The sequence below is a fragment of the Phocoena sinus genome, chromosome 10, assembly GCF_008692025.1.
Source record: "Phocoena sinus isolate mPhoSin1 chromosome 10, mPhoSin1.pri, whole genome shotgun sequence".
Classification (NCBI taxonomy): domain Eukaryota; kingdom Metazoa; phylum Chordata; class Mammalia; order Artiodactyla; family Phocoenidae; genus Phocoena; species Phocoena sinus.
In genome coordinates this window covers 38,529,663-38,557,350 of record NC_045772.1, presented here as the reverse complement: position 1 = coordinate 38,557,350, position 27,688 = coordinate 38,529,663, and the positions used below count along the sequence as shown (strand labels likewise).

The 27,688-nt window shown below is 34.1% G+C and overlaps 1 protein-coding gene across 1 annotated transcript in view; it reads left to right on the top strand.

The window, feature by feature from the left end:
- Positions 1-27,688, top strand: part of LOC116761103 (phosphatidylinositol phosphatase PTPRQ-like) — a 206,463-nt gene that overhangs the window by 157,659 nt on the left and 21,116 nt on the right. Inside the window, 5 exon segments of the mRNA XM_032646871.1 lie at positions 2,505-2,604; positions 5,092-5,220; positions 20,372-20,398; positions 21,048-21,129; positions 24,250-24,340. Coding sequence (XP_032502762.1) covers positions 2,505-2,604; positions 5,092-5,220; positions 20,372-20,398; positions 21,048-21,129; positions 24,250-24,340 — 429 coding nt within the window.

Genomic DNA, 27,688 nt, shown 5'->3' with positions numbered 1-27,688 from the left:
GCTTTCTTCCTGGCTTGCAGAACGCCTCCTTCTCGCTATGTCCTTATATGGCCTTTCCTCAGCATGTGCACACGGAGGGAGAGAACTAGCTTTCTGGTGTCTCTTCTTAAAAGGACACTAATTCTATCAGATTAGAGCCCAACCCTTGTGACCTCACATAGCATTAATTACTTCCTTACTCAAATACTGTCACATTGTATTTGTGTTAGGGCTTCAACATAGAATTTTGGAGGGACACATACGTTCAGGTCCGTAAGAGGTGGTCAGTGTAGGCTTCACTGACTAGGTGATATTTGGGCAAATTCCTCATGGTAATGAAATGGCTACCCAGGCAGATCTATAAGAGAAATACATTTCTATGCACAGGAAGAAGCTGGCCAAAAGCCCTATATCAAGAGTTACCTGGTGTGTCCCAAGAACAATAGGGAGGCCAGTCTGCCTCCAGAGTTGTAGGCAAGGTGGAGATTGGAAGGGAAGTCAAACAGATAACAGGGAACCAGAGGCCATTAACCTATGGCCATAGGCCACTGGAAGGACTTTGGATTTTGTCTGTGAGAGATAAGGAGGATTTTAAGTAGACAGGTAATGTTTTAAAATCATTACTCTTGCTACTATGTTGAGAATAGATGGAAAAGAGGACAGGGGTGGATATAGGAAGACTTGTTAGGTGTCCATACAACAATTCATGCAAAACAGGATGGTGGCCTCGATCAGGATGCTTGCAGCAGAGGTAGTGAGAAGTGAGTAGAGCGTACATGAAAGTTTTGAATAGTATAATGAACCCCCAAATACCTATTAATTAAATTTAATAATTTTTAATGGTTTGCCACATCTGTTTTAATTACACACTTTTCATTTTGCTTCTGAAGTATGTTAAAGTAAATCACAGAAAGCATTATATATTCCACTCCAAAACAGTTTAGCATATTTCTCTAATAAGTATGTTGTTATATTGTTGCAGTTCAACAAAATTAATGATAAATCCTTGATATTATGTAAAACTATATAGTTTCAAATCATCCTCTGATTTTTTTCTTTGTAGTTTGTTTAAAACAGGATCAAGAGGTTCCATATTTTGAATTTGTCTGATTGCTTTTTATTGGTGTCATTAACTCCTTTTCCTACTTTCTTATAAATTAGAGATAAGATCTAAAGGTTTGAATATTCACAATGAACATTTTTGGCAGGGCTCCTTTACAGGTGTTGCTGCGTAGATCAAAATACCTCACATCAGGAGGTGTATAATACCTGATTGTCACATTTTCAGTGATGTTAAAATTGATCAGTAAGTTTAGTGGGAATGACAGCAGGACCTTTCACTGGAAAGTTGTTTTTTCCCTTGTTATAACCAGCAGATAATCTGTGAGATGATAGTTTGACATTCCCTAAATATCCAAATGCCTTTCAACCTTCCTCCTAGTCATTTAGAGATACACTTATGATTGTTACCTGAGTCAATTATTTCATTAGGAATGCAAAATTAATTTCTAATTTTATTATTTCTTCCACATTTATTAAAACAGAATTTCTCCTCTAATAAGGAGCTTTATCTCCTTAACTGGGGCTATTTTTTAATTTATAAAAAACAGTTCATATGAGAAAGCCACGGGAAAAAATGCTTAATTTTCTCTTTAATTACAAATTTTTAGAGTGAAAAAAAGAGTTGTTTAGCTAAAACCAGAGGTTACAAATTAGTACCTTTTTGGTTTTAATTTTCATTTCTCTTTCATTGAATAATATTAGAACTCATGGATTTTTATATTGAATCTATTTCAATCAATTTCAGTTTTTATTCATTATAAAGTTTAAATTATTCCATCTTTGGCCACCTCTTCAAGATGATCTTTTGTTCTTTCCATACCATTAGGCTTTGATCATTTCTTAGCTTTCTTGCCCCATTAGATATCCCAAATTCCTTTTGTTCCCTAATCACACTTTGGAATTACTATCTCTCCAAGTTTCCCTGGTTTCTATTAGTGAAAAACATAGAGCCAACAGGATTTCCTCAGAGATTTTGGATGTGTTCTATGAAAGAGAAAGTCAAGTATGACTCCAAGATTTTTGGCTTGAGCAACTAGAACAATGAAGTTGCCATCGACTAAGATGTAGAAAGATGCAGTTGAAAGGAGGGAAGAATAGGAGTTCAGCTTTGGAAATTTTGATTTTTAAAATTTAATTACACTTCTAAATAAAGATATATAGTAGGCAATTGGATATACAAGTCGGGAGTTCCTTAGATTACAGTTAAGTAGTCATCATCATATAGATGAAAATTAAAACCATGAGGCTGCGCAGGTTCACCAAAGGTGTGAGTTTAAATAGAAAAAAAGAGGAGCACCAAGGTTTGAGCTCCAAAGTTAGAAGATCTAGGAGAAGAAGAGAAACACATTTGTACACTTCATTAGCATTATTGAGAAATATGCCAAATTTTTTTCTGTATTTTGAGACCCAATGTAGTATTACATATAATAATGATTAATGATTTTATACGTCTTCCTCTTCAGGTGAAGGGCTTTCAGAAAGATCTGTAGAGATTATACTTTCAGTCACTTTGTGTATCCTTTCAATTATTCTTCTTGGAACAGCTATTTTTGCATTTGCAAGGTAAGACTTATTTGTGCTTATTCCTAAGATGCTTTATGGACATCATTCAGTCATGGCCCAATCAGGAGACAGAAGCCACAATGGTTACTTTAATGGGAAACATTTAATAATATGTTAACTAGTAAAAATAGTTAACAACTGAAGGGGGTAAGAGAAAACACTAAGGGATCCAGAAGTAGCAAGTGCAACAAAGCTACTCTCTCTAGGCTAAGGAAGAGTGGACAATAGAGGAACAAAGAACTAGAAGAAATCTCACTCCCAAGTTTGACATGGAATGGCTACCACAGGCACACACAGCCCTATCACCTACCTTTGTGCAAAGAAATATGACAGAGGAAGGGCTGGAGCTGATCTGTAGAAGCTACCCATCGTTACTGGAGAGTTGGCAGGCTGGAATCAGACAGTGGAAGCAGCCCACTCTTGCCTGATCACGTGGGTGGGCTGGAGCTACCTGGAATCCTTCACTGATGGAGAGAGCATGAACTTAAGAGGCAGCTAGTGCTCACGCAGGTGGGCTGCTGGGCTTCCACAATGAATAAGAATATTGCAGCGCTAGAACACTCAAGGGAAGTATCTCCCTGTCCCTGTTGCCTTGCAGGATGACTGCAGTGTCCTCTATTGACAAAGTTTAACGTCCAGCCAGCTGGCAAAGGAGAAATGTTAGAGTCTAATTTCAGTATCACAAAGCAGGGCAAAGAAGTGTGGATGTAGAGCTGAGAGACAAAGTGGTAACCCAAAAGCGGAAGCTGCCAGGCTTTCTCCATCTTTTTGAATATTTTATAACTCTGATAGGTTTAATTGAAAAATATTTTAATCAGGTCTAAATTTCAGATTTTATACAGAAGAGGTCACTTTTCCAGTAAGAACACTTCAAAAATGTCCAACTTCCTTATACGGTGGGCCCCTTTCTCACGTTTACTTTATCAAAATGTCTGTACTGTGTTTTCCAAGTGTCTTTTCAAATTCTCGGTATCAGTCTCTTAAAATTCCCGTTGTTTACAGGACCTCAGGAGAAACCTTAGTTGTGATCCTAAAATTAGTTTCATAAGGTAGATTGCCGAGTTAAAGGGACCTTACATTTGTAAAAATAACCATTATACTAATTTCCTAAGTAGCTCAATAGGCTCTATTTTATCCGAAGAATGGTGTCCTGTATTCTGTTTGCCAAGCATCCTGTTTCATCTTGAATCTTTTAAATTATCATTTTGATGGATAATTTGAAGGGCTCTTGAAAGATATTTTTCGTATACCAGAGAGTGTTCTCAGATTCAGCCAGAAGATGGTGAGAGGCACTTTTAGAGGTTATTTTAGGCACTTTTAAAGTTATGTTGTGTAATATATGGTCCTTGTCCCTGAGGGATGTGCATCCACCATATTGATATCGTTTTCCTGCTCTAAAATCATTTCTTTATAGGATGAACTCCTTTTGTGGGCAGGAAATGGGCCCCTCTTATTCCCTACAACTTTCCTACATATGGCTCTTCAGCCAACAGAGTCTGTTCTCACCTAAACATTCCGTCAGTTTTCATACAACTCTGCTTTTGTTCAGTCAGCTGGAAGTGTGCTTCCTCCTCCTTCTGATTCTGGAACACTCAAGTCAAATCCTACTTTTTACTTCCTCTAAATACTAATAGTTGTAATCACGTATGTAACATTTTATAACTAATCAATTACTGTTTTAGGAGTTGTAATTTGACTTTTTTTCTCTTTTGTTATGCTTTTTCTACATTTAGATCCTACTTCTCAACTAAATTATGTCCTTGAGGATAAGGACCATATTTTATACTTCCTATATCATCCTCAACACATAAATCATAATAAATGTTAAATGTTTGAAGTGCAAAAGATACATAGAATAGCTAAATATTACTTTATAATATACCGTACTATGTCATATAAAAATAAACGTGTAAAAGGGCTCAGAATGAAGCGACTTTGATTTGATTCGCAGATGCATGTGATTTTATTTTTGAACCTGAGTTTTCTGGTTATATATTATATTCTTAGATTACATAATCTGTATAGTTATATTATACTTAGGTATTACATTTTATTTATAAAAGCCAATGAGACAATTCAAAACACATTTTTATGTATTTTCACGTTATGTAAAATCAATGGAGCATTGTCTTTTAGCACTGGTGCTGATAGCAGTGAGCTATGTCCACATTGGCATATTTCCTTTTTATGACAAACATATGAGACAGCTTGAGGGAGGAGAAACAAGCTCACAGCCTCAGTCTCAGTTGCTCTGTATTTTAAATGTGCCAATGGCTCAGGCCTTGATGAACTAATTCTCATTAAAAGCAGCATGTTAAAAAGTTATAGAATACATTCTGTGGAATTAAAACAGGAAAAAGAGTTGAGTAGCTGCAAATTTGCAGCATACTCAGGGAAGTGATCCCAACAAAGAAATTATCTGACTAATGTCTTAAGAAAAGTAATTTCATATGCTTTCTATGATATTCCCTTCTTGGACTTTATTAGAATTCGACAGAAGCAGAAAGAAGGTGGGACATATTCTCCTCGGGATGCAGAAATTATTGACACTAAATTCAACCTAGATCAGCTCATCACAGTGGCAGACCTGGAACTGAAGGACGAGAGATTAACGCGGTGAGCACTCCTCTGGGCGAACAGTGGTCCAGAGGGCCCGGAGCCATGACCCTATTCTGACCTATGCTTGTTGGAAGTGTTTGTGGGGCTCCTATTTACACAGGTCGCAGAGATCTTCTTTCAAAGGGTGACCTCCATCTTCTACACACTTCTCACTGGTGTTCGGAGAATCAATCTTCCTAATACTTTCGAGTTCAATAGGAACCTTGGACTATAATGTTCAACCAAGCTTTTTTTTCCTGAGACAAATATTTGTACACATTAAATCTTTAAAATTATATTTAATAATTCACTTCAGATGACAGTTTTTTTTTTTACATTGGATTTCCTGGAGGTGTCCACATTTTTTATCACAAATTTAAATTTGTAACTACTTGATATTGTTTATATCATTTTTATAAAAGCCTGTCTTATGCCTCCTTATTTTAGTATAAAATGACATTAGAAGTCTAAATTGTGTATTAACACTTCATTTTTTTAAATTGCTTAGTATTTAAGAATTAAATACAAAGTTAAAATTACCTTTGAAAGGAAAAGTAAAAATATGTATACTAAATATGTCATCAATATGTATTGGAAATAGAATGCTTAATTGTAAAGATAAATTATTCAAAATGTTAGCACATTTGAAAAACTTATATTAAGATAATTCACCAAATTCTTTTATATTTTTTATTTTTTTGCTTGTTCAGTGATTGATAGTTTTTTCTTTTTCCAAATTCTTAATAAAAACTATCATCAGATTGTCTTAACAAGTTTCAATTCTTACGAGATCCAATATTTTGTGATGCTTACAAGCACATGACAGTTGTTACAAAGTACCTGCACAGCTGTGCTGAATTTTAGGAATTGTTACCAACTCTGAAAATATGGCATCAAAGGTCTTAAACTTAAAAAGGAATTAATCATTTATAGTTGTCATTTACCAAAGTTGGTCTTTACCTAATAGACTGACTTTACAAAAATATTTCCAGTATGTCTAAAAATATCTACGTGCTATACGTAGATATACGTATAAGTATATATACGTGCTATAGAGGGAAGTGTCATCTGATAAGCAGGGTCCTTCCAAATGTGACAAAATGAAAGTTATTCAGTTTTATCAGTAAATTACAAAGAAATTTGGTTTGTTGGATATGAAAACTTCTTTATATTTATCTACGCTTGTTTATGTTCTAATACAGGTTGTTCCTATCTAAAATGGATAGTGCTCCAAAGACTATGTGTAAGATGGTTATATCTTAAGCAGGACATAGTTTTCCACATGAAAGATCAACCGATTTTCAGGGTAACCTGTCAAAGTTAAATCATATCATAGCAACAATAGAGCATTACTAGTATTAGGCTCTGTGTCTCAGTTCTATAAGGGTCATACTGCATAGTAAAAGGAAGTTTCTTCTCCTTTACCCCTGTGGGCCCAACTCCCTTTCCACACTCCTTTCTGAGTTCAGGCCTGGGATCTCCATCTCTTTCTTCTACAAGTGAAAGTATACAAGGGATAGAACTTCAAATCTCTGAGTGCAATTAATTTTAGTTTCTTGAACAATTTAGATGAATCTGTTCATACTCAAACGTGAATTTCTAAGTGCCCAAACAATTTTACAGCATTTTAAAAAGATTCTTTATTAATCCCCCAAAGTCTCTAGTAAGTAGATCTTTAGGAGTTATAACACAGTGAAAAAAAAAAGCCAGTCAGTATTGGAGAAAGTATTCTTTTTCGAGGAGGTTACCATTCTATAGAGGCTACGTGAGGTCAGATCCCCTAAGCTCTATGTGTTTTCACAGCTTGCCCCCTACTCCACTGCTGAACACAGCCATTATCAAAAAGGGATAAGATATATATTTTTTAAACAATGACTGTCATGACAGCTAATGGAAAAGGTGGGCAAAGACTGTATAGATTGTTTATCATCAGGTACTTATAATTCAGGGACAGCCTTATACTTGACTCATTTATTTTCCTGTTCCATGTTTATTTACATATATGTCACTTTATTTGTACATGGATGTACAATTGCCTTTAAAGTATATTTCAAACAATTTTATCTGTTTTTGCATATAGAAAACGGGTATTAACCACTAGTCATAGCACACTTAGAAATTTGTTTTCATGCTTTTTGCTTTCTCATTTACTTGTTATGATTCTAGTACTCGTGACTGTAAAAACTTTCTCATTGGTAATTCCAATGGCACATACTAATATGATTTGCTTGATTTATTACAGAACTTTATTAAAATAACTATCAAGTGGTTCGGTAGTAATTCTTTTCATTATAGAGATCTCCAGCTTTATTATTTACTGAAGGTTTTTCATGTTAATAAAGTCACTAATACATTAGACAATAAGACTAGAGAAAACAGTAATTAACAGATTCATAATTAGCCATGTGCACATATGCATGTGGTCATTCTTCACTGAAGCTCTAAAGCTCTTCACCTGTATTTCAGGTGCTGGAAAATCTAAATCTATTCAAAGCCATACATGTCTGATGAGGGTAGAGCCACAAAGACTAATGGTAGATTCTGAGGCAGAAGAACCAAAGAGCTGGAGTCAGCTTCCAAACTGTTGAGTAACTTATGCCATATGTCTTTGTTATTTACAAGAAGGAACTTAGATAATTTCCTTCAAATCTACCCAATTAACATATGCTCTTTATACGTGAGGCATAGGCTTATTCTTTTCCTTCCAACCTGCCTACTCTCTTGATGCTAATTGGACTTGCAGTTTTCCTCAGTGTTATACGTCTTCACATGTCCATAACAGCAATGATAAAATATCTAATCAGTAGTTAAAATATTAACTTCAGGGAGTCACCTAGTTGACCAAAAATGGTCATTACAATACTTGGTTACTAAATCCCCTTCAGGATTTAGGGTTTTGTGGTTAAGAAATTATTTATTTTATATCTGCCTATATATTTATATACATTTTAAGATTTGTCCTATAATTTTTATATGTATAAGCTCTCATCATTTGATTATATCTTATTTCACAAAGGACCTGAAAAAGAATTCTCTCATTCTTCTTCTCTTGAAAGAGAACAAAATTCAAAGATTTAATACTCTATAAATCCATGAGAACATTCAGAGATATGCCAAGAAAATGTTTTTTAAGTTCTTATTTGGAATGATAATGACATCATTTCATTATGCACATTTTCTATATAAGTTTAGTGAACGCAAGCTTTATTTCTTGGGAAGAATTCTTGATATTTGTGCTCATCTATTCCACATTTACCAGATTAGAAAATAACCCTTGGGTTTTGCTATTTGATGAACAAAACAACATTTTGTGATGGCTCCTTCAAAACACAGCCATTAACACAATGAAGTGAGAAACATTTCTAGGAGGAAATATTAGCAAGATGAGCATACACACACTGGTAACGCAGACCTATCTCTTTAAAATTGCTGAGCCTGGATCACTGAAGAAATCAAGGAGGAAGTCAGAAAATACCTTGAGACAAATGAAAACAAAAACACGACGATCCAAAACCTATTGAACGCAACAAAAGCGGTTCTAAGAGGGAAGTTTATAGCGATACAGGCTTACCTTGCAAAACAAGAAAAATCTCAAACCACCTAGCCTTATATCTAAAGCAAATAGAGGAAAGAAGAACAAACAAAACCCAAAATTAATAGAAGGAAAGAAATCATAAAGATCAGAGCAGAAATAGAGACAAAGGAAACAACAGAGACGATCAATGAAACTAAAAGCTGGTTCTTTGAAACGATAAACAAAATTGATTAAATTTTCACCAGACTCATCAGAAAAAAAAGGAAGAGGGCCCAAATTAATAAAATTAGAAACAAAAAAGGAAAAGTTACAACAGACACCACAAAAATATGAAGGACCACAGGAAACTACTACAAGCAACTATATGCCAATAAAATGGACAACCTAGAAGAAATGGACAAACTCTTAGAAAGGTACAACCTTCCAAGACTGAACCAGGAAGGAACAGAAAATACAAACAGACCAATTACAAGAACTGAAATTGAATCTGTGATTTGAAAACTCCCAACAAACAAAAGTCCAGGATCAGATGGCTTCACAGACGAATTCTACAACACATTTAGAGAAGCATTAACACCTATCCTTCTGAAACTCATCCAGAAAATTGCAGAGGAAGGAATACTTCTGAACTCATTCTATGAGACCACCATCACCCTGATGCCAAAACCAGACAAAGATACCACACAAAAAAATTATAGACCAATATCACTGACAAACATAGATGCAAAAATCCTCAACAAAATACTAGCAAACTGAATCCAACAATACATTAGAAGGATCATATACTATGATCAAGTGGGATCTATCTCAGGGATGCAAGGATTTTTCAGTATCTGCTTATCAGTGTGATACACATTAACAAACTGAAGAATAAAAACTATATGACCATCTCAGTAGATGCAGAAAAAGATTTTGACAAAATTCAACACTGATTTATGATAAAAACTCTCCAGAAAGTGGGCATAGTAGGATCATACCTCAACATAATAAAGGTCATATATGGCAAACCCACAGCTAACATCATACTCAACAGTGAAAAGCTGACAGCATTTCCTCTAAGATCAGGAAGAAGACAAGGATACCCACTCTCACCACTATTATTCAACATAGTTTTGGAAGTCCTAGCCATGGCAATCAGAGAAGAAAAAGACGTAAATGGAATCCAAATTGGAATAGAAGAAGTGAAACTGTCACTGTTTGCAGATGACATACTATACATAGAAAATCCTAAAGATACTACCAGAAAACTACTAGAGATCATCAAAGAATTCAGCAAGGTTGAAGGATACAAAATTAATACACAGAAATGTGTTGCATTTCTATACACTAACAATGGAAGATCAGAAATAGAAATTAAGGAAACAATCCCACTTACCATTGCATCAAAAAGAATAAAATACCTAGGAATAAACCTACCTAAGGAGACAAAAGACCTGTACTCCGAAAACTATAAGACACTGATGAAAGAAACTGAAGATGACACAAACAGATGGAAAGATATACCATATTCTTAGATTGGAAGAATCAATATTGTCAAAATGACTATACTACCCAAGGCAATCTACAGATTCAATGCAATCCCTATCAAATCATGAATGGCATTTTTCACAAACTAGAGCAAACAAATTTACAATTCATATGGAAACACAAAAGGCCCCGAATAGCCAAAGCAATCTTGAGAAAGAAAAATGGAGCTGGAGGAATCAGACTCCCTGACTTCATACTATACTACAAAGGTACAGTCATCAAAACAGTATGGTACTGGCACAAAAACCGAAATATAGATCAGTGGAACAGGATAGAAAGTCCAAAGATAAGCCCACTCATCTTTGGTCAACTAATCTATGATGAAGGAGGCAAGAATATACAATGAAGAAAAGATAGTCTCTTCAATAAGTGGTGCTGGGAAAACTGGACAGCTACATGTAACAGAATGAAATTAGAACACTCTCTAACAGCATACACACACACACACACACACACACACACACAAACCCTCAGAATGGACTGAAAGCCTAAATGTAAGGCCGGATGCTATAAAACTCTTAGAGCAGAGTTGTAAAACATAGCAGAACACTCTCTGACACAAATCACAGCAGTATCTTTTTTGATCCACCTTCTACAGTAATGGAAATAGAAACAAAAATAAACAAATGGGACCTAATTAAACTCAAAAGCTTTTGCACATCAAAGGAAACCATAAACAAAACAAAAAGACAACCCACAGAATGGGAGAAAATATTTGCAAACAAAGTGACCCACAAGGGATTAATCTCCAAAATATACAAACAGCTCATGCAGCTCAATATCAAAAAACCAATCAAAAAAATGGGCAGATGGTCTAAATAGACATTTCTCCAAAGAAGACATACAGATGGCCAAGAGGCACATGAAAAGATGCTCAGCATCAATAATTATTAGAGAAATGCAAATCAAAACTACAATGAGATATCACCTCACAGCAGTCAGAATGGGCATCATCAGAAAATCTACAAACAACAAATGCTGGAGAGGGTGTGGAGAAAAGGGAACCCTCTTGCACTGTTGGTGGGAATGTAAATTGGTGCAGCCACTATGGAGAACAGTATGGAGGGTTCCTTAAAAAAATAAAGCTAGAGTAACCATATGACCCAGCAATCCCACTCCTGGGCATATATCCAGAGAAAACTCTAATTTGAAAAGATAACATGCACCCCAGTGTTCATAGCAGCACTATTTACAATAGTTGAGACACGGAAGCAACCTAAATTTCCATCAATAGATGAATGGATAAAGAAGATGTGCCATATATATATATATACACACACACACACACACACACACACACACACACATACACACATACATACATACAATGGAATATTACTCAGCCATAAAAAAAACCACATAATGCCATCTGGTGCAATATGGATGGAGCTAGAGATTTTCACACTAAGTGAAGTAAGTCAAAGACAAATATCATATGGTATCGCTTACATGTGGAATCTAAAAAAAAAGATTCAAATGAACTTATTTACAAAACAGAAATAGACTCACAGATATAGAAACAAACTTAGGGTTACCAAAGGGGAAAGGAAGGGGTGAAGGATAAATGAGGAGTTTGGGATTAACATATACACACTATGATATATAAAATAGATAACCAACAAGGACCTACAGTATAGCACAGGGAAATATACTCAATATTTTGTAATAATCTCTAAGGGAAAGGAATCTGAAAAAATATATATACATATACACACACATATAAAATGGAATCACTGTGCTGTACGCCTGAAACTAACATAACATTGTAATTCAATCATACTTCAATTTAAAAAGATCCAATGAAGTTGAAAAGATCTAGTATTTTAATTGTATAGATTATCTGTACTTCTACAAAATAATTCCTATATTAAATCTAGGATTAAACTCTTGGGAAAGTTTAAAAGAATAAAGATATAATTTAAAAAGCAAAAACATTGCCGAGCCTAGCCGGCCCTGTGGTTTGTTTTTAACTAATTTAACTGTAACACAGATTACCTTCCCAAGAGAGTTATAACACTTAAAATTAAATAACCCAACAAAATTTTCAGAAGATAAAGATACTACTGGCTAAAAATTTTTTATTTTTCACTGTCTCCTTTCTACACTTCAGTTAGAAGTTTTGTTTCTTTCAGTGACTAAATCAGAAAAAAAATAAAATAATATTGATCAATGTCACTACTATTCTTACTTGACAGATACTCCTTTTCTTCCAGTCCTCAATTTTTTCCCCCAAATTTTAGGCATCATTCCATACTAATTATCTTGCCTATTTTAGTTGAGTGAATGTAATGGTGCATTATGTTAAGACTCAAGGCCCAATCCAGTAATCATGAATGGAATTAAAATTCTCAACAAAATAAAGCAAACAATTGAATGGCTATTTTAAGAGTATCTTTCTTTCTTCAATAACTTTAGAAGTTTGCATGTCAAATTTTTATTAAATATATATGCCTTCAGGAAGCTTACCATTCAAAAGAATCCTATGAATGTGTTTTGTAAACTGTAAATCAGAATACATTTGGTATTATTATTGTTATTTATAATATCTGTAAAATTAAGAATGACCCCAGTCTACTTTCACATCCAGGGTTTGCTAACACAGTAATTGCTACTGTTTATGAGCAATCACTATTTGTTAAATTTTGTATGTAATGATCTCACCCAACGCATTCAATCATTTGTGGTAGGTACTCTTATCCCCACCTTACAGATGAAAAATAAAAGATGCCTAGAGAATTTAGGTAACTGTCCAAGGTCATGCACCTAGTAAATAGGACAGCCAAGATGATCCCAGGTCAGTTTGATTCTGAAGTATCAACATACACCTATAATTTGTGTGTGTGTGTGTGTATTTAACTCTGAAGCATACTAGATTAAATCAATATAAACCCACTTAAAAAGACAAGGGCCCATGACATCCTTCTTCAAGTAGCATTTTCTATACAGAGAATGATTCTAAGGGAAGAACTGCTTCTTTTGAATTACTTATTCTCTAGTGATATGGGGCAAAGGAATGATGGCATTTTAGTGTAGGTTCAATCTTGCAGAAACTGGAAAATAGTAGTACAATTCTTGTGACTTCAGTAAGAATACATAAAATTTGACTGATATATGAAGTTCTTTGTAAAATTGTTAGCATGTTAATTGCCATCAGTTCTTTGACAGATTCTGGTCATTAATTTTACTTCTGTCTTAACTATTTTGCAAGCAATGGCAAAAATATGTGAATCCAAATAAGAAATGTCTGGACAAAATGTGAATTTGGGACAAGAAATGTCCTACAGTAGAACGAAATTTAAGATATTTACTGCTCATGTTCTTATAGCAGCAAAGCAAAAATACTGCAGTGTGTTTTTATACTAAATAAATAATGAATCTTTACTTCCAGATACTCTTCATTTTTCTTTAGACGAAAGGAGATTTTTGTCATCCAGTAAGTTACTGTGGTGATGCAGAGCTCTGCTGTGATTATTTTAATCTTTTCAGGTGGTGTGCTCTATATTTTAAAATACAAGATATGAAGTGCTGTTGGTTAATGTGCTATTTTTTCCAAAGCCCAAAAAACTGTAAAACAAAATACTCTAAACTTTCTACTTACTAAGTGTCCTCTATGATATTGCATGCTATTGATATGGTAAAGTTAACCTTATCAAAATGCACATTGACTTGCAATGTGCATGTCATAAGAATTTGCTGTGTTATCACGTTGTGTTAACTTTGATAGTAAAGTAAGTTTTTACCTAGATTTCTTCACATGCTTCTTGTCCTATTACGATGACACAAGAGTTGAGTTCTCTGTCTGATGGGTGGAGTCTGGGTTCACACTTCACACAAGCTCATTTCAACTACTGCAGGTGCTAATCTGTAAGGACCTAAGACAATGACATTCCCTGTTCTCTGACTCTGGGGCATATACTGAGCAACACATTTCATAGAAATTTGACTTCTATCCTGACCAATGGATGGCCAATGTGCATGCTTTCAGGCATCGCCCTAATGCCCAGAAATGCCTTTTGTATCCTAGGATAAAAATTGCTGTATACATTCTGAAGGTAGCATAGCAAAATGTCAGCATTAGCAGGGACCCAACAATTGATTGAGTGCCCCAGAGATACTCAATTTCTTCATGTAAAGGATATGAATGGAGGCAGAGAGTGAAAATGCATTTGATTTCAAAATCCCAGATCTACTACAGCAGAGTTAGTCCCGTGAGCCGCAAGGCTGGATGGGATGGGGCCAAGACTCCTGACATTCCCATTGACCGTGAATAGTACTCAGCGTGATTAAAACAGAGGAAGCCAGGCCCTTTTCTACTCTAATCACCTTTAGCATTTTGGAATCATAGCTAACCTCAGAGAAAAATGCTTCCATTTTTATCGAACCCTCTCTGTATCTCTTCTATCGCCATATTTTCTTCCCCTGGAATCAGTGAACAGTGTCCTGCTCAGTCAGAGCTTCTACTTCGATAGAACTAAACTTAATAGTTCAGGTTAATCAGAACCTTTAAACACCTCTATATAAATCACATTTGTCAAAATAGATGTAGTTTTCTTTCAAATCTAGTTTTTTGAGGTCACCTTCTAACCCCTGACAGAGGAATTTCTGTGCTTACCTGCCTGGCAAGACTTCTTTTTAAATGGTGTTATGTCATCTGTCTCCTCTTCATTAGGTCCCCTCACTAAGAACCTCTGCCCATCTCTTCACACAGCTGTTGGCAGTGTCCTCATCCTCTCTACTGTTTCTGCCTTATTGCCCCGGAGGTAGCTAGGTTTATGACCACAGTTTTAATTTAGAATACATGGTTTACAAAATAAGAATCTGTCAAGAATTTGGTTTCACATGTGCTAATGTGGAGAGGCTTCAGTAATAAGGAAAATTCAACTCTTGCCACCCTGGGAATCTTACCTCACCTCTTTGACGTCAGCAAGAATGTTGCTCTTCTGTATGTATTTAGAAGACCATTTCACCTTGTTTGAATAAAAGAACTATCAGTTGGGCACCTACAAGTGCCGGGCACTGGTAATACTGTGATGAAAAAGGAAGGGGCACTGCCTCTAACGAGCTGCCCTTCAAAGAGCTAAGCTCCCTTATAACCTATTTGTCCTTACAGATATAAAGAGACATGCTGAGGAACTACTTAGATAGCCTTTACTAATTGATTATTTTTCTAGATAGTAAGAAAAATACTGCATTACTACTTATTCAGGTGGCATGTCTACCTTATAAGGTGAAGTTTTAGAGTCAGCTGTATAGTACTAGCCACTGGTTGGGATAATATTTTTAATTTGTATTGAGGACCAGAGAAAAGTCATTGGTGATTTGATAAAAGAAAGGAGGAGGGTCTGAAAGGATACTATTTGAAAGACTATAACAAATAAAAACAATAGAAAAAAACAAAAATTAAGATCCCTTTGAAAGCATTACAGTAAATGCTTTGGATAAGTAACAGAATATCATTGTAGAAATAAATGTAAACGTTGGAATAGTGAATTGAAATATATAAACTAAAAACCTCACACTCAATATTTTACAAAACTTGGAAAGATCAGTTAACATGTTTTACCAGAAAGATTCTTCAAACATTTTTAGTTGAATATGAAGTATGTTAGTGTGACAAATACATATTTTTACATTAAGGCAATAAAATTTGAGGTTCTTTTCTTTTTAACCTAACTTAACCAGTTAAGTAGAAAACACTTTCTCAATTTGTCTTATTCCACTGGTAATGCTGATTTAAGCTGCTCATCTATAGGCTATCATCTATGGCTCTCTATTTGCACTATATTTTAATTCCCTATAGATTTCAACTAATTGACCTTGAGGTAAAGCTCAGTCTCTGTGACAATATGGTCTTCAATCACCACTGCCAACATAAATAAATGGTTCCTCTCTGGATCTATCAAGAGTAATCTGAGCGGAATTTAAGTTTTTGATAGACTTTGAAAAAAAAAAATGAGCCCAGACATGAAATAATACCCTTTTCAACAAAAGGGCACAGGATTTAAGCTAAGATTCATGTAATAATAAGTGTTTAGCCCTTTATATTGGAAAGTGGTCAGTTATCTTACTGAAATCTGAACAATTCCCAAATTGATTTATACACTAATGAACTGAATATGATTTGACAGTATCCTTCACTGTTGTATTGTAAGTGAATTAAATAAGAGGACTATACCAGTCTAACATGCTCTCCATGTAACAATTTTTTAAGTTTTTAAAAATATTAATAGAAAGTTTTTTGTGTCTTCATAGTGTCTCCATAGATCACTTTATTTGAAAATAGCACTCCTGAAATAACATTGTTGGTTTTCATACACATCAATTTCTATGAGTTTTTTTTATGCTTATCTAACCAAATAATTTTTCTTAAAGGAATTTAATTTTTTCATCAGTAACAAGTCAATGCATTTTCTTCATATTATATGCCACCTTCTTTTCTAATTCCCTGCATAAATTGTCCACATTACTATTTTCTCCTGTTTACAAACAAAACTTTAAAACTTCAAAGAAAAATAAAATTTAGAATGCAGCCACTAGTTAAGAGAAAAATATACAATATGAGGCTAAGAATCAAGACAATGACATGGAGACTACAGACAAAAACAAGAAAAAAACTAACTTTTATTTGAAACAGGTCATTTATGCCAAAATGTCTTCTCTATTTAAGCTTTCCAGATAGGTATTTTGATTTCAGTTCACACATACTTGTGAGATAAGCATAGACTGGAAAATTACATAAAAACAGACTGTTAGAATCCTCATTTCTCACATTATGTAAATACAAGTGTGAAGAACAGCTTATGTAAAGTGATTGGGTTTAGATAAACAGTGATACTGAAAAATACATAAAGCCAAACAGATCTTATTTTTTAAAACCTGTTTTTTTAATTACTTGTCTAGACAAGAGTGACTCTATTGTTCATGTAATTTCCTAAGTATCTAGCACCTGTTAACTTCTAATGTGAGAGGATCTGATATGGCTTTGTTTAGACCTGTATACTGTTTATTGATGCATCTATTGATCATACTTATTTAAACCTTTGAGTAGGATCTGCTGAGAATTCTCAATCGCTTAATACTTTTGTGGAAAATTCATTTAATTCAGATATCCTCTCATAATAATCAGAGCAGTTGTATTTAGCTTACTATGTATCTTAAGTCTGAATTCATCCACAATTTTATATTTAACAATGATTTATTCACTGTCTACTACGAATAAGTTTATGAGGGACTTGTAGTAAGCCAAGTGTTAATCCTGCCCCTGCCTTCAAGCACACATGAATCTCAATACATGTGTCCTTAATACATGTACTTTTATATAGCCGTAACAGAAGGTGGAAGATGATTTGTCCATAGAAATTTAGTTTCATAGAAGGAAGAAATGATTTTCTCTGTAACAGAACAGGGTAAGGTCCATGGGGGAGTTAACATATGAATCAGCCATTAAGCAATCAGGAAAATCTGGTTGTGGGGAAACACCTGGAACGATAGAAGAAACTGATAGTGAAAATATCTGGAGTACAAACAGGGTAATGTGAAGGGTAGTTATAAGGAATAATGTAAGAAATGCAGGCATGATTAGAAATGCTTTCACATGATAATATGAAAACAATTATTACAGCCTTTATATTATTAGGGATTTATTTAGAATTTGAATTGAGAGCTAGAAAACCAAACGTGGCTTTGAAATATTTGTGATCACTGTTTATTCTGGGACTCTGATTAGGAAGAATACCATAGGAAATCTTGCTGCTTAATTTAGTGCAATCTAGTCTCCCCTGTTTTGAGTAAAATTTATTCTTTTGGAAACAAAAAAAAAATCATTATATCAGTATCAATTGTAGAACAGAGCAGTAGGAGGAACTTGAGTTCAATAAAACTAGAAATAGCAATTTTAATACTAATGATAGTAACTAACATTTACGTGCTGCTTCCAAAGCCAGGGGTGGGCGTTTCCTAGCATTTTACATACATGAGCTTGATTTACATATATTTGCCCTATTTTCTAAATTAGGAACTAAGAAGGATTAAGTAACTTGCTCAAGATAATATAGCTGGTAATTGTTGGATCAGGTATTTGAAAGCATTTTTCAAAGGGCATTGTATTTTTTAAGAAAAGAATTCACAAATATCCACCCAAATCCAATAGCTAGCCAGTTATGGTTTAAAATCAGTATCTCTAGAGAGATCTTTCAAATGCAAAATAAAATAATAATAGTAAAATAAAAGCAACCTTCTGTGGAGTTCTTCACTGAAATGAAATTGACTAAAAGGTATTAATCATAATTTCTAAATGAGAGAATAGAACATTAATGAAAATAGAACAAGGATATGAATAATCATCTGGTGCTTTAGCTATTTCTTGCTCTACAAACTAGCTCTATTTCAGGTTCTAGATAGCACAGTAAAAATATTTTTGCCAGTACTACCTCAAATAATCCTGGATCCTCTGGGAAAAGAGAATCTCCCCACTATAGGATGGCTGTCATTAAAGCAGATGTAGTGTTTGGATTTCACCAATCACAAACTCAATAATGTTCCCTATTATAAAAGTGATCTCCACTTAACTCAAGCATTCCCATTTCTGCGTGTTAGCAGGGAAAATGATCTTGCTAATTCAAGTATCTCATTCATTTCTATCTTAAGCTCAATTCATTAGTATTTGCCCAACCTGACCTTCGTTCCTTTCCTATTTCTGAGGAATATCATGGCATAGGAACACTGGGGCATCAGGCATCTTCAGGGTCTTGGGTAGTGTGTGTCTGGCTCATGGTTGTCTTTTTTTCTTGCTGGTCTTTGCTGAGGCGTAATTATTTTCAACGGGGATTGCTTGCTGCCTTAGTCCCCACTGCACGTGTCAGAAGTCTTTCCAGGCCCTCCAATTCATACACTCTGTTTTCCTGTCCCCAAATTAAGGATTCTTCTGATTCAATATCCCATTCAGGCATCTCCATATCAATCTAGTTAGAGTCAGAATATCTCTGGTGCCTCCTTAGAATCACTCTAGGGTATTGTGAGAAGCCCACAAGCTCATCCACCAAGACTTTGCTCTAACCTATGATTCTACGCTATGCTATGTTGCTGTACTAGGTTATACCCTGAGGAGCTGAGAGATACTTCCTTCTGCCTGGGGACACCTATAGCATTAACCAAGAATTCTACCACTTTTCTTCATAATACTTGCTCCAGCACCTCCATATTATTTTTCACCAATTCCTGTGCTGTAATGAAATACACTCTTTTGACTCACATTTTCTTCATTGAACACACACATCTGTGACCATTTTCAAAGTATTTAAGCCACATTTTTCAATCTAATTTTTTTCATTTGTCCTTTACTTCAAAAACCATATCCTCTTGTAAATATCTGTCACTTAAGAAATACAGTGAAATCATCTCTAATAATATTTCAAATTAAAAACTTTGATGATAAAGGTACATGTTCATTTTATTTCATCGTACTTTGTGCCTTTTGTGTTTTTTTGCAGTGCTAACTTGTTGTGCATGACAAATGTTATTAAAGATGTACCCATCTCTGAATTTGTGTGTTGCATAGTCTAGCTGTTAAAAATTATTTCAGTTTTTTTCAGAGTATAAATAACTTGACCAATGAACTGCCACAAAAGATACGTCTATCCAAAGTAATTGAAATGATTGTCATTTTTTATGGTTATATATTCATGAAAACTCACTCATGAAACGAGACTTAGGCAATCTGATGTCATTTTTCAAAGATTCACCCTCCCTGATTTAGCACTTTTTATGAACAAAGAAAAAAATTTAATTCACATTAACTTTTTTAGACCAATAAATACTATGCAATGTATTTAAAAGTGACCTGTTCTTGATGTAATGCCCCAAATGCCTAACAATATAAAATAGTACCTCCTTAGCTTGAGAAAGAAGCCAAATTATTATCTGGCCATATTTGGGTCCAAATAATATAATTTCAAAAATGATATAGAATTTAAAATAATGATCAAATATCAATTAAAGGCATAGCATATTATATTTTGCTGATTTACCCTGTTTTTCTGATTTTAATCTAAAACTCAGAAAGAGCTGTACCCTCAACTCATAATCCATTTAACACAATCTCTGTTGCAGGTTACTTAGTTATAGAAAATCCATCAAGTAAGTTTGTTAAATATCTTTTCTTCTTTTTGAGTATCAACTCTAGATTCCCTAATTCGATGAATCTCAATGTGTGGTTCCTTTTTTGTATGTTTGTTAGAAAAACCTCCAAGCTGGATATAAATCATAAAAGCATGACTAATTGCATGGTAACTGGAGAAATGCTTTCTCTCTCTCTGGGGTGAAGCCTGCATGTCTGTATTTTAGCTTGGGAAGTAATACAGGGATATTTAAACTCCTTAGGGTTTAAAAACCATGTCGTTACGAGAATGAGGTCACTGCAATATTTTATATCTTCTAAAACCTTGTAACATATAAAATGTTTTCTGTATGACAAAGAGGTTTTATGTGTTTTAGGATTCAATGATGACTTTATGCCCTTACATTTGCTTGAAAAACTTTCTTCATTAAAATGTTAAATCATTTAAAGTCACTTAAAATTTGAAGGATTTTTATACCATGAAATACAAAGAAAGTGAACTTAAAGGGGGAAGCTAATTTTGTAAATATGATAGAGTGACTTTAAAGGGCTGTGTGCTTTTGAAATGCCCCTTGTCCTCTAACTTGTCAACTGTAAAGAGAGTGCCCAGGCTAAAGGAAAAGAACTCAACCTAACATGACTCCATTTTATACCTTTCTTTGCTTGGAGGCCGATAAGCAAGAAATCCTTTCTGCAACATGTTGAAGAGCTTTGCACAAACAACAACCTAAAGTTTCAAGAAGAATTTTCGGTATGTTACTAGCAGTTGTCACAACATTGCCAGACCTCCAGTCGTTTCATGTGTCACATTTCATGTCCAGTTTAAGCTTGCAAGGCCATGAAGGACTCTGGCCTTGATAATCAATACCCAATTACCAGGTTGATTGTTTGGACAGTAACGTTACACTGGGCAGCCTCCGGTGCAACCTGAACAGAATTATTCACCTACTGTGTCAGGAAAAGGTGCTCCGGATCAGAGACCTCCCCAGCAAGGGCAGCCTGGCCCTGTTTCTTCTTTGCTCTCTCACCCAGATGTACATGCAACTCTAGAATGCTGTATGCATCAGGTTTTGTGTGTGTACGAGGTTTGGGTGGTACCGTAAATGTGGCTTTATATTTAAATAACTATTTTAGATTTAGAAACTAAATAATTCCATTTCATATTTGCCTGCTTAGTTTATGTTAGTGGTATAGATGAACCTGAGAACAGAACTTGATGTTTCCAGAAATTATTTTAAAAATGTTATTTTTAGAACTTTTAAAAATAAAAAACAGAGAAGAAGCCTATAAAACACAGGTATTACTTAAGTGATCATGGAATAAATGAAGTATCACGTTATGGAGAATATATGAAGTTAAGAACTTGTTACTTTTACACTTTTTGAAAGTTAAGATTAATTTTATTGCTTTTAGCATCTTATATATCCATAAAGTTGAAATTACATTAAAACATAAGGCATGTTAGTCTACAAGCTATTTTAAAACTTGTGAGGCTCTTTCCTAACTTATTTTGTATCGTAAAAATAAAACAGATTTCTAAATGTTACCAAAAACTTTATTTCTAGTTTTTCATGAACTTTTTAGTGTGTGAACAAAAACAATTGGCTTGAATAATTCAGGATTGTAATATTTCAGTCTCTCAGGAAATAATCACAAAAAATGTGAGAAGATTAATGGTATTTCCTACAGCTTTTGGTTATGCTTCTTAAGTAATATTGGTCTGGATTTAACAAAATCAGTGGTACCATAAAACTCTTCTTAGCATTTATGCAGCAAGAACTGTCAATTTTTCAGGAACAAGAGGGTAGTTTCATTAGAATAGGAGTGAATATAGTTAACATTATACATGACTGAGTAGATGAAAAGTTTTATTAGCAATAACATTTTCTCATATATTATAATGAGAAAGCTTCTAGTTTAACTTTTTTGGAGATCATGGTTTTAAGTACTTGGGTGTTTTTATATAAATATATAGGTTGTGTGTATATATTAGGTAAATGTATATTCACATGTAAGGAACACGGTTTTTTTAATTGCTTTTAGTTATAGTGCTGTATTTTTTAACTGTTTTAATAAACAAATGCATATTGGATGCATATGTTTGATAAAACTTGTAACTCAGGTCATATTCACTTATACCTTAAATATTAATAAGCTCCACTACATGACAGGTATCGATATATATGAATTCAACACTTAAACAGCTAAGTGACCTTGGGTAAATCACTTAAACTGTCTGTTGTTCAATGTCCTCATTTGTAAAATGCTGTATATATCTTGTTGAATTGTAAATACTAAACTGATTGAATGTGTGTAATACTAAGAATAGTGGCTGGCACAACTATTTGCCATCATAGTGATGATTTCATAAAGAAGTTCAAATGATGAAGAAGAACTGCAGACATGTATTTAAAAAAACCCAAATGACACCATATCATGATGGAGGTATGCAGAAAGAAGTGAGGCTCAACTCTGTTTGGATAGCTGTCAGAAAAGACTTTACAAAAAGGTGACCTGCCAGATGAACTTTAGGATGGAGCAGAAGTCCAATATGTAGATAAAGGGGGAAAGGTATTCTAGAGAGAGAGAATGAATGCAAAAACATAAGGATGCAAAGCAGTTCCACTCATCTGTGATCCCACTAAAAAGTGGGAACTGTAGGAGAAAGAGCTAAATAGGAAAGGTTGGTTGAGGCCCTGTGTGCTCTGATAAGACTAAGACCACTGAGTGTAACATTACTATCCAAACAGTCAACCTAGTAATTGGGTGTTAATTATCAAGGCCATAATCATTTAAATCTATAAATGGAAACTTCTGTAACTACAGAAAAATAGGTACCACTTTTCAGGTGATTCCAATTCATCTTCTTTTCCCCCTCTATTTCTTTGTCTCTTATAAATATGCTGACATATACTCCCAAAACCTAACACAAGGAAGCTGTTCTAGGATTCCTCACTTGGTTAAAAATTTTTTTTCTAAGCCTCTAGTGCCAAAACGCCAGAATTCAGATGCTTAACACTGTCCCTCTTCTCTAACACATACACACTCATGTAAAATGCTGTCCAGAATTCTCTTTGAGGAAAAATAAGGGAGAAGGGAAAATTATCCAATTAAAAGAAATCATTTATAATAAGGTGGGAAAAAATCGCAAAACCCCACGTTTTTAACACTTTTTAAGGAATTTGGTAAATTGAGGCATTTCTAATATGGAAAACTATAAATTTCATAAATGTAAATCATCAGTTCAACAAAATAGTGAACACATTTTCTTGCACCAGCTTTCTTTATGATGAATGGATAATATCGTGGTTTTTCACCAAAATGTCAATAACAGATCTTGACCCTTCCTCTGATAATTCTTTATCACACCTTTGCATTCCGCTATCGATTTAACAATGCCCACTAAGAACAGGAATTGACCTTTGGCATTTTCTCACAAACTGACCAATGTTGTACCAATTAATAGGCGTGAAATCACACTGACGAGAAAAAACAAAAAATAAATCACTGACTCCCTTACCCTACTAAGTAGACATTAAAATATTAAATAATACACAGTATGTATTTGACAAAACCATTAGTAAATTATGAAAGGAGTTACTAACATGGTTGCTGCACCCCAGAGCTTCCCAAAGGGCAAAGAAATTATGCCAGAGAAAGCAGTAGCTCAACTAATCAATTCTATTCAGGAATTTTCAGTGAAAGTTCATGTAAGTTCATTACTGTTAATTTGACCTTGCTTCTGCAGTTATGAGAAGTGTTTTCATTTTAAAAGTAAAAGGATTTAGAATAAAGAATAGTCTTTTACTAAGTGGAACTTCTTGTTTACCTCTGAAATAAATCTAAACTTTGCAATGACTTCAATCCACAGGAATTACCAAAATTTCTTCAGGATCTTTCTTCCACTGATGCTGATCTGCCTTGGAACAGAGCAAAAAACCGCTTTCCAAACATAAAACCATGTATGTGTACATACTATTTCTGGTTTTAGATAATGAAACATTTTCAAATGAGAGCAAAATGCATTTTAGCATTTTTTCTTAAATATATATTACGTATTAATTGGATTATAATAATGCATTTTATTAGCAGCTGTTAAATTGTATCTCTTTTGCTTTGTTAATATTTATTAAAGTGAATGTACATGGTTTTCAGCTTATTCACACAAGGTTTACTCATGCAGGTGTAAGAAACTGTAGACCTAGTAGTTTCTTAGCTTTGTAATTTAACCCAAGTAACGAACCTCTCTAATATCTTCCTACAGACCTAGTTCTCAAATGAAAAGAGAAAGTTCACACATAACTTTGTGCATTAGTTTTCTTAAAAGCATGGCAGTGCTTTGTTAAGGAATATAAAAAATGCATTACAAAATATTCATTGAAGATCAGAGTAAAGGTATGCTTACCAGGATTGGTTTTACAAAGGAGGCGGGCTTGTGCCTTACCACAGTGAACATGGCTTCATTTTTCAGTCAATAAGAAAAGAAACCAGACGCAAGAGGGAAGACACATGGGAGCATATGTATATGTATAGCTGATTCCCTTTGTTATAAAGCAGAAACGAACACACCATTGTAAAGCAATTATACCCCAATAAAGATGTTTAAAAAAAAAAAAAATTAAAAAAAAAAAAAAAAACACGAAAGCTATATGGTTACATAAAAAAAAAAAAAAAAGAAACCATCTTACATGGTACACTGTTATTATTCCTTATATATCATTAAAAAGAATGTGTCTACTGATGTGAAATAAAAAAACCATATTATTGCTTTAAGACTTAGCAGTGATGTAAAAAAAATATAACATTCCTCTGCTAATAATAGCTATATGTTTGATATCATATTTTTTTCAACAGATGTTCCTACTAACTATATTCTGATTCAATACATTTTTATATATGAAATTAAAAAGTGGTATTTGTTAAGCTCTGAAATAGTACTGTTTCAAAATCTAGAGTTTTAAAATATTCCTAATTTTAGAGTTAGTGTATATATATTTTTCTATGTTCTATGCCTTTTCAAAACTGTATTGGGGAAACTTCCACATATATATAAATTGAACTCTTCTGTCTAGAAAGACACAGACTTAAAGAAGGGTGTAATCACAGAATGTAAAATCATAAGGATATGGATAGGAAGAAATGGACCATATTCTGTTATTCTAGAACTAGAGGCATGAAGTAAACAAATTTAGGGAAACATGATATAGCAGGTAGTAATCTAACGGAATCTCTTAATTCCCAAGAATTAGAAAAGGATGAAAATACAAATAGCTTTAATCACCTAAAATCCTTCCCGGAACAAAACAAATCAAAGGTAAATGACTTTAAGAGTAAGTTGACAAATAAGACATTATTGTAGGAAATAAGGAATGTTAGTATTACATCTCTCAATTCCTGTGGCATGACCTTTCTTAATAAGTCCTTTTGTTTTCCCTTTCAGAGTTAACTTGAGTTGGATGCATCATAAATTTAAGAGATACGGAAATTCTCATGTTTTTATTTTCACCTATACCTAAATTTCCTTCAGACTCTCTGCTTCATGATTACTTAGTGATATTCTGTGAAAACAAGTACTATAGTGTGATTGAAGGACAGTTACTGTGGAATATTTAATATTTATTTACAATTGTGTATTTGGCTGAAGTAATGTGTATCACTATATATAAGTAAATCAAATATATCTAACTTATTTCCAAAGACTAAAGAGTATCTGACTTAAAAATATATATAAAAATTTGATATGTTAGACATTTTTTAAAATGTGTCATTTCAGTCTTTTATTATTAAGATCTCAGTGCATTATTTTCTGGGTTCACATAATGGCCATAGGAAAAGTCACATAATGCTAGCTTGCTAGCTCTTACAGCATAAGAAGTGAATACGAGTGGTCAATATAACTAAACAGACATCCTTAAAACAACAAGGAGAACTGAGGGGTAAGATTATCCAGATACCTAAAGCTAAGACAAAAAATAACTAGTGATGGAATTATATTGTAAACCAAGGACGTTTTGGAATATTAAAAGCTTTGCATGCATGTTTTTCGCCTTTTCTAGAGTCAAATGGATAATGTCCAATTGTATTCTGCTTTCTTCTTGATTTCAGTACAGAAAACTTATGGTAATTTTTCTAATAATGTACTACATCCACATCCAATATCCTTTAATGGATTTTTAGGGGAAGGCTTGTTCTTAAGTGTCCTCTTAAAGAGTTGGAGGTCCTATAAGAAATAATTTTGTTAGGAAGAATGTTATATTTTTCAAAAATATTATTAGAATAATTTATTAATTCAACTAATACATACTGCTTGCTGTATAGTAAAATGACTAAAAACATGTGGGCTCTAATCAAACTTCCTGAGCTGCAGTTCTGTTTACCTACTAACTACTTTAGTGACTGGACATATTATTTAGTGGTGTTGACCTCCTAACTTTCAGGAGTAGATGAAATAACCATGTAAATCACTTTGCCCAATACCAGAACACAGGAAGCTCTCCTAAATATTAGTTCTTATGATTGTTAGTGATCAATAGACTGCTCATTTTTAAAAGCCTCTAACTTTCTGGGTGAAAAAATTTTAGTAACAGGCCCTTAGAGTCTACGGTCTGGAGATGATAAACCTACTTCCCTAACCTCGGTAGGAAGACAAGCTATAAACTCACTTCTGCCTATATGGACAAACAGACCCTCGCCCCTGCCCACATATACGTGGAACAAGAAAATGAAATGTTTAAACTAAATACATTCTCCCGTTGTGCTTGCAGAGAAGCCATAAAGCTGAAATGTTTTATTTCTCCCGTAGAGAGTGAATTCATTTAATAGAGTCTGAATTTTAGCTTGAGCCAGCTAAGTGAGATTCATTGTTTCCCCTGAGTAATGTAGGAAGTAGGCTTTCAGATATCACAGTGCATTTTAGAAGATATTAGCTTACAGGGCTTTAAGATACTAGAATTAGCAGCAAATGTGTGCAGAAGAGATTTCCAAGTCTCTCTTTGACAGGACACTATGACCTTCAGAAGTGTTCCAACACCATGAAGAAAAGTTTAGCTTGCTGTTGACTCAGTTATAAGCAGGCATATCGAGTGAATAGAAACCTGATGGCTTCCCTTCCTTAGTTACATGACTGGCCACAACGTCATTAAAATAGGCAGATCATACCAAATTCAAAATCTTTGGGATATAAATCATTCACATAAATTTTCTTGAACAATCCCCCTTCTTTAGATTCAAACACATTGGTCAGGTCATTATGATTACTAATGGTACAGCAAAGTCGTTTAACATACAACGTGCTTAATTTTAAGACCATA